Source organism: Emiliania huxleyi, assembly GCF_000372725.1.
Source record: "Emiliania huxleyi CCMP1516 unplaced genomic scaffold EMIHUscaffold_342, whole genome shotgun sequence".
In the NCBI taxonomy this organism is placed as follows: domain Eukaryota; phylum Haptophyta; order Isochrysidales; family Noelaerhabdaceae; genus Emiliania; species Emiliania huxleyi.
In genome coordinates this window covers 69,197-76,696 of record NW_005199430.1, presented here as the reverse complement: position 1 = coordinate 76,696, position 7,500 = coordinate 69,197, and the positions used below count along the sequence as shown (strand labels likewise).

The window sequence follows — 7,500 nt, the reverse complement described above, 5'->3', positions numbered from 1 at the left end:
CCCGCCGCCAGCGCCAGTGTCAACGACCGAGCCGCCGCCGACCGAGCCGTCGCCGACCGAGCCGCCCGCACCGGCAGAGGAGCCTGCACCGCCCGCAGCAGCGCCGCTCGCAGCAATACCGCCGCCCGAGGCTTCGTCGGCGGAGCTTGCGCCGCCATCGACCCAGGCGGATGATGACGCGCCGCCAGCGGAGGGTGCGCCTGCTGTGCCCGAGTCGTCGTGAAGGGCACAGTAGAGAGTCGCTATGTCTGTGCGGCGTGTCGGCTTGTGTCTTGTTTTCGCGTTGTGACTCGCAGAGGCAGCTCACACAAGACATAAAAGAACGGAGAGACTGCTCGGACTACTGTCTACTCCTTTACGACCTGACGAGCTTTCAAAACGAAAACCGTTTGAGACGAGATGGGATTTATTACGGCTCGAGCTACGGCTTTAGGGACATAATCCTTATATATCATAAAAAGCCGTAGCTTTACAGTTAGAATCAGTAGTCGAACTGCCAGGCCCCCAAAATGATGTGTAAGGTTTGGTTGTGTGGTATCGCAAAAAATCTCTCCCTGGAGAAGACAGAAGGAGGTCATCCGATGGGTCGACCGCATGGCAATCATTAGCTCGAATGAAGCTCAGGATATGTTGGCAGCCCACCTGTAGCCCATCAGCATTGGCCTGCGCAACCAGTGCCCGATGATCGCCTCCGGGATCTGTGCTGATCACTTGGCTTGGTCGCCTCGAAGACCAGAGCGCCGTCGCCGGTGATGCCCATCTCTGGCGCATCGACTTCCCACATATTGACGTCGTAGCCCATCGAACACAACGACGACACCATTTCTTGGCCAAAATGCGTGTACAACAGCGAGCCGCCGCCGCCCGCGGCTTGAGGGTTGGGGTTGCCATGGTATGTCGCCCCGTTCGGTGGATGAACAATCGTGCCGTTGGCATGTCGCCGTGAGAACTGCGTGTCGCGCGCAAGCCCGCTAAAGGGGGTCGTGAAAAGGTGTTTCCCACCGTGGCGCAACACGCGGTACACGGAGCTGAATGCTGCGTACGGTGAGTGAAGATGCTCGAAGACCTCCGACGACAGTAACAAGTCGACCGACTCGGTAGCGTAGCTCAATGCGTGCAGATCTTCGTGTTGAGTCTTGCGTCCGAGAGATGTCCCTGGGCGCTTCGTCGGACCCGCGTACTCACTAGTCTGGCGCGTGCTGCAGAACCGAGTGGATCGCTCTGTTTGAGTCCGTGTTGCGGATCGCAAGCGCCGGCGACTCGCACGCTTCGGCCACCCAGGAGCGCAGCGAGGTGCAGTGCCGCATCGCGGGGACGACTCGCAACATGACGAGGGCGAGCTGACGGATCCGATTTTGATTATTTTTTGACCGCCCATCCTCGCGTGCAGCCATGGTCCCGGCCCATTTGACGTGTACCGAGCGGCCCTCGATCGGATCGTAAATAAAGGAGCGCTTTGACTCCAAGCCTGCTTCTTGGCGCAGTTCACTGGCTTCTGAGTACGAGTGTTGCTTCCCGTCGGCGTCGACCATGTGGTGAGGATGCGGGCGAAACGGTCGGAGCCAACGAACCTGATTGCCAGCTGAGCCACATTCGAGGTGCGTGCCGACAACTTGGTGGGCTCGGGCTCACATATTTGCTCGCATTATACCTCTGCAAATTGTCTCTCGATGAATGTGCGCCTCAAGAGATTTGAGCCATCCATGGTGGCAGCTGCGGCAATCCACCTCGCGCTGCACACACGCAACCGCTCCTTGTGGAGCACGCCCCCCCCACCCCCCCCTTTTGACGGCACGCATCGCATCTTCTTAATGATCGCACCTGTCTCACAGCTGATTGATGTGTAGGAAGCGACCGGCTACACTCGTCTTGACCTCGGTGACTGTGCCAAGGAGCTGCATCTCCTCCACCAGCTAGGGCGCAAGCTGACCTGCAGACTGTGCGCAACAAGTTCAGTCGTAATTTCCTGGACCAGAACCGGTGGGGGCGCTTCCTCCGGCTGAGAGCTGAGACCACGCCTCACATCGGAGGGGAATAAGTGTGACTTCTATGAAGCAGTCTGGGTGTTAAACGATGGCAGAGAGAGTAGTATCGTTGTATAATGCATCGTACCTGGTCCCGCGCGCCGCGGCTGAAGCATGGAGCTACACGGCACACGCATGCGCAGCACACAAGGGGAGGAAGTCACGCTCCAGAGACGCAGGTCGCGCTTGCCGAGTCGACGGGGAGTGCTAAGGACACAATCCCCCCCCCCCCCCCCAAACCCCCCCCAACTGCCCGACGACAGAGGCAACTTGTTTGCAGCGTGTCGTGCAAAGACGCCTGCGCTGGCTTTGCTTCCCAGGACCCTGCACATCACCGACACTCGCACGCGAACAGTCCAGCCCGACATTCAAGAGACAACTCCCATTAGCTAAACACGGAGTCGTGCCCTGATAGCCGCACAAAGAATGACTGACTGAGCAGGCGTCGCGGAGGAAGTGGCGAGCGAGCAATGTCCAGCGCGCCTAGGTACTACACGAACGGACGAGTGGCCAGATCGGCAGCGGAGGAGGCGCGCCATCAGGGCGAGACCCCACGAGGCTCGCGGCACCCGCGGAAGCCTCAGGGGAGCCGCGCAGGGAGCGGGTCGAGGTGGGTTGTCGAGGTGGTCGAGGTAGAGGTGGTCGAGGTGCTATTTCGTTCTAACGGACGAGTGGCCAGATCGGCAGCTCGCGGAGGAGGCGCGCCATCAGGGCGAGAGACCCCACGAGGCTCGCGGCACCCGCGGAAGCCTTAAAACTGTACGATGTGTTTTTCGCGCATAGTAACATCTCTCTCGCTCTCGCTCTCGCTCTCTCCCTCTCGCATCGAACCCGCACGATGTCCTCACGGACTGCGCGCGCGCGTTGCGCTGGCGTGCAGCAGCGGAGTCCATGGTCGACACGCGAGCCGGAGTCCGCCGCCGCCCGCCCGTGTTCAGCTGCTCTCCCGCCCCCACCCACTCCTCACGCAAGCTCGCAGGAGAGTGGCCCCGCCGTATTGCCGGGGAGGGGGCAGCAGTAGAGGGGGCAGGCGCCTGGCAAGCAACACTAGCCGAGGACCTTCGCGCGCGCGGGGAGGACGGGGCGGGGTGAGCGCAGCGGCGCGGGGAGGGAGGGGCAGGGCCGTTTGACACGCCTTGCCGAGGAGCCCGCCGACTGGCCCCTTGCGCCGCGAAGTCACAAAGTCGACCAGCGCAGAGTCGAAGTCAGCCATAGTGACTGGCCCGCCCGCGCCACTGTGCGCCGGCATGGCCATCCCCGCGCCGCCGCCGCCGCCGCCGCCCTGCTCGCTCGCAATACTGGCGACGGCGCGGCGCACGGAGCGGATCGCAGCCTCGTTGGTCAGAGCGGCGAGCTCCGCTCCTGCCCGCAGACATAGCCGAGACATAGCCGGGATAGCCGGGAGATAGGCGAGAGACAGCCGAGAGACAGCCGAGAGACAACCGAGAGATAGCCGGGAGATAGCCGGGAGATAGGCGAGAGATAGCCGAGATTGCGAGCTCTGCTCACAGGTAGAAGCAGAGATGAGTGCTTGCGACTCTCCGCCGCCAGAGAAGGGGGGGGGAGGGGCGTCACGGCTATGTCTCGGCGATCTCCGAGCGATCTCCGAGCGATCTCCGAACGATCTTCGAACGATCTCCGAACGATCTCCGAACGATCTCTCGGCTTCCTCTCGGCTGACTCTCGGCTGCCTCTCGGCGCCTGAGAATGTTGGCGTCGCGGCCGCAACCTTGCGTAGCGAGACGTCGGGGGCGAGGGCGAGGGACTTGGTGTGCACGCGCAGCGTGTTGAGCCGCCCCGCCTACCATACCTCCAGAGTCTCGAATCCAGTGTGGGTTCAGTCCCGTGGGTGGTGTGGTAGCAGGGCGTTGAGCCGCCCCCGCCTGTCGCTCGGCGCGCGGTCTCCGGTGCGGTGCCACTCTTGGAGTGGCGTCTGCCCTGCTAGCTCCCGCCGTCTCGATGCCACATCTCCGCTATGTACCGGCCGTCTCTCGGCTATGTCGCGGCTATGTCTCCACCTCGTCGGGCAGCTCGATGCGCACAAGGCGGTCGAAGCGGCCAGGCCGGGTGAGGGCGGGGTCGAGGATGTCGTACCTGTGAGGTGTGAACAGCGTCTCTTCACACCCACTGCCGTGAACAGGTGGGGTCGAGGATGTCGCACCTGGCAGGGAGGGGGAGCGGCGTGTCTCGGACATGTCTCGGAAGGGGCTCGGACATGTCTCGGAAGGGGCTCGGAAGGGGGCGGGGTCGAGGGCAGTCGCACCGGTTGGTAGCGCCGATGACGACGATATCCCTCGACTCCCCCCCGAGCCCATCCATACATGCGAGCATCTGGTTGAGCGTCTGCTCGACCTACTCAGTGTCACTGCTCGGCTCGGCCGGAGGAGTGAAAGACTCGGCTCGACCTGCAGCCGAGAGGCAGCCGAGGTAGGCATGTGAGCGGCTCAAGAAGCCGCGCCGCGCGCTCACTGGCTCATCTTGCGACCGGCTCTGAGATCGTGTTGCAACAGTAAGAGAGGCCCCCACCGCTGCGAGCCTTCGTGCTGGGATCTCATGCTGGGATCTCAGGGCGACCAGGCGAGGCATCACCTCCTGGGGCGAGGTGGGGCGACACCCAAGCGGCTGACGGCCACCTCGTACAGCTCTCTCTCGGCCACCTCTCGGCTGCCTCTCGGCTGCCTCTCGGCTGCCTCTCGGCCACCTCTCGGCTGCCTCTCGGCTGCCTCTCGGCCGCCTCTCGGCTGCCTCTCGGCTGCCTCTCGGCTGCCTCTCGGCTGCCTCTCGGCTGCCTCTCGGCTGCCTCTCGGCTGCCTCTCGGCTGCCTCTCGGCTGCCTCTCGGCTGCCTCTCGGCTGCCTCTCGGCTGCCTCTCGGCTGCCTCTCGGCTGCACCTCGTCGTTAGACCCCGCGAGCCGCATCGACCGCTGCTTGCCGAGCGCGTCGAGCTCCTACGTGCTGAATACGCCAACATGAGGGCGGGAGGACGGTATTGTGCAGCGTCTTCAGAGCACCGCGTGAAGACAACGGAGAGGAGGACAGTGGATACAGCGGAGTGCGTGTGAAGACAGCGGAGTCCGTCTCTCAGGCGCTAGGTGGGGTACAAGAACCCGTCTTCCGCTTCTAGCGTCGAGTTCGTCCACAAAGACGATACACGGGGACACGGCGGCAGCCTCTTTGAAGAGGGCGCGCATGCGGGCAGCGCCGCGCCCGACGAAGAGCTCGACGAAGTCAGACCCCGAGCAGTAGAAGAACGGCACGCCCGCCTGCGCCGCCATGACGCGGGCGAGGAGCGTCTTGCCCGTGCCGGGCGGCCCGCACATCAGCACGCCCGACGGCAGCCGCGCGCCGGCGGCGGCGTAAGTGGCCGGGCTCTTGAGCATCGCCACAACCTCGCGCACCTCCTCCTTGGCGGCGTCGATGCCGGCGACGTCCTCGAAGGAAAGGCCGTCCGCCGCGAGGAGCTGCGCCTGTTCACAGCAGTGGGTGTGAAGAGACGCTGTTCACACCTCACAGGAGAGGCCGTCCGCCGAGAGGAGCTGCGCCGACGCCCGCTTCGACACGTTGCCCTGCCCGCCCATCTGCCGGCGCATCATCGAGTAGAGCGCGCCGAGCCAGAGCAGGGGGAAGAGGAGTGGGAGGAGGGCGCCGGCGGCAGAGGCGGGCGCGGCGCGGAAGTCGACGCCGTGCTTGTGTAGGAACCAGACCAGGTCCGACGGCGCCCGCACCTAGGAGGGTCCTAGAAGGGTCCGAGAGGGGCCCTAGAAGGGTTGCAGGTCTGACGGCGCCCTCACCGGCCGCGTGAAGGCTGGAGCGCCGTCGAGCAGGAAGCCGTACCGCGAGAGAGAGAGGCGGAGGCCGCTGATGCGGCCGCTCTCGCGCGCCGCAAGCTGCATGAAGGCGGCGTACGAGACCTCGACCGCCCGCTGCGGCGGAGCGCGCCGCCCCAGCAGCACGGGCACGAGCGCCGCGAGCAGAAACACGTAGAGCAGCCGCAGCCAGCGCATCTTGGACGCGCGGGTGGCGAGGCGATCGAGCCAAGGCGGCACGCGCATCCGACCCCCGGAGCCGCTCGCCAGCGGGAGCCGCGGCAGCAGCCGACGCCGCCGCGGCGCGTTGCTGCCGCTCTCGCTGGCGCCCGGCGAGGCGGCGGACGAGCAGCGAGGCGGCGCTGCGTGGGCGCGAGGCGGGCGCACGGCGAGCCGAGGCGCGAGGCGACCGCCCGCCGGGAGAACCAGCGCAGAGCTTGCCGGGAGGACCAGCGCGAGCAGCAGGGATAGGAAGGGGCGGAGTGTCATGTACCTCTTCTCTCGGACTCCTCGCCAAAAGAATTCTAGATAGAAGCCTCTCTCACAGCACACTGGCACGACAAGGGCGCAGACTGGCGCGGACTGGCACGCACACAGGCTCACCACCGGAGCCAAAAGAATTTAAAGGCAACCCCTTACGCACTCTTCACACAGGAGCTCTCACAGCAAACTGTGAGAGTCCCGTGAAGGTTCACGGGGCCGACTACAGTGTACAGCGGGGAGGAGTGATTTAAAGGCCTACTCTTGGGAGTGTGAACGCCCTCCTCATGAATATATATATGTATAATGAACTCGGCGGCACAGGACGCGGCACAAAGATAGAGAGAGAGAGAGGGAGAGACGTCTCTATCCTAGCGAGATGTCTGTGTGAACAGGGACATGTGCGGGACGTGTCAGGCCGGCTTGCTTATTGCTCTGTTTGTCGGACGTCTCCGCTCAACCGCGGCTTGGCTGATGTAGTCTTGCTTGTATCGTTCCTGTACGCCTCGGTACAGACCCTCGCTCCGTGTACAGCTCTCCGCTCATGTGTGTGTGTGTGTGTGTGTGTGTGTGTGTGTGTGTGTGTGTGTCACACTCACTCACACTCACTCACTCCCGTCCCTCCTCTGGCTTGGGTGTGTTCTTTCTTTCTTTCTACATGACCCAAGCATCTAGCACCGTGGGGTGTGATACATTGGAGCGTCGAGGGTCAGTCTGGAGTCGCGTTCCTCCACAAAAGAAAGAAAGAAAGAAAACAGACAACCCAAGGGAGGGATGGGAGGACGGCACGCCGCCACCACACAGGGATTTTAAGGAGAGGAGTGTGATGCGCTAGCCGTCGCCCACCCTAGGGAGTCTGCCTCTTCCTATCTCTTTTCGCAGTCTCTCGCCGATTCTCGCTGCAACCTTCATGCCACCTCGCGGCCGTCCCATTCTCGTCGTTCTCTCCCTTGTCACTTCCTCCGTCGCGTCATTCTCTTCCGCCTCGTTCCTCCACAAGGAAGAGCCACGGAGGTCGCCCGATTTCTTTTGCACAAAGCAAGCCTGGGAGAGAGGGGACCGCCCGTTTGGGAGAGGCTGAGCGTCGTCCGGTGCTGCGAAGGCCGCGGCGCGTTTAGTCGTGGCCAGAGCGCGTTTATGGCCTCCACTGGTCCCGGCGGCGAGTCTCCGAGCCAAATCTCGCCCTTCCCG

At 63.6% G+C, this 7,500-nt stretch overlaps 4 protein-coding genes across 4 annotated transcripts in view; 2 read left to right on the top strand and 2 right to left on the bottom strand.

Moving 5' to 3' along the window:
• EMIHUDRAFT_419201 (hypothetical protein) overlaps positions 1-337 on the top strand; it is a 1,393-nt gene extending 1,056 nt beyond the window's left edge. The window contains exon 5 of the mRNA XM_005773201.1: positions 1-337. This exon is cut by the window's left edge and continues 224 nt beyond it. Within this exon, the coding sequence (XP_005773258.1) occupies positions 1-223 (223 nt within the window). The 3' untranslated portion in view covers positions 224-337.
• Positions 338-429: 92 nt separating this feature from the next.
• On the bottom strand, positions 430-1,532 carry EMIHUDRAFT_241769 (hypothetical protein; the record flags this gene model as incomplete). The annotated part of the gene is made up of 3 exons (XM_005773200.1): positions 430-443; positions 712-1,135; positions 1,209-1,532. 3 exons carry the CDS (start codon positions 1,530-1,532, stop codon positions 430-432), a joined length of 762 nt encoding a protein of 253 aa, XP_005773257.1.
• A 1,246-nt stretch (positions 1,533-2,778) lies between these two features.
• On the bottom strand, positions 2,779-6,321 carry EMIHUDRAFT_419199 (ATP-dependent metalloprotease FtsH; the record flags this gene model as incomplete). The annotated part of the gene is made up of 9 exons (XM_005773199.1): positions 2,779-3,083; positions 3,160-3,386; positions 3,726-3,825; positions 4,043-4,118; positions 4,288-4,376; positions 4,915-4,968; positions 5,155-5,490; positions 5,566-5,748; positions 5,815-6,321. 9 exons carry the CDS (start codon positions 6,316-6,318, stop codon positions 3,072-3,074), a joined length of 1,581 nt encoding a protein of 526 aa, XP_005773256.1. The 3' UTR covers positions 2,779-3,071.
• A 1,125-nt stretch (positions 6,322-7,446) lies between these two features.
• EMIHUDRAFT_241767 (hypothetical protein) overlaps positions 7,447-7,500 on the top strand; it is a gene marked incomplete at both ends in the record, with an annotated part of 3,559 nt that continues 3,505 nt past the window's right edge. The window contains one exon of the mRNA XM_005773198.1: positions 7,447-7,459. Coding sequence (XP_005773255.1) covers positions 7,447-7,459 — 13 coding nt within the window. The remainder of the gene's footprint in view (positions 7,460-7,500) is intronic.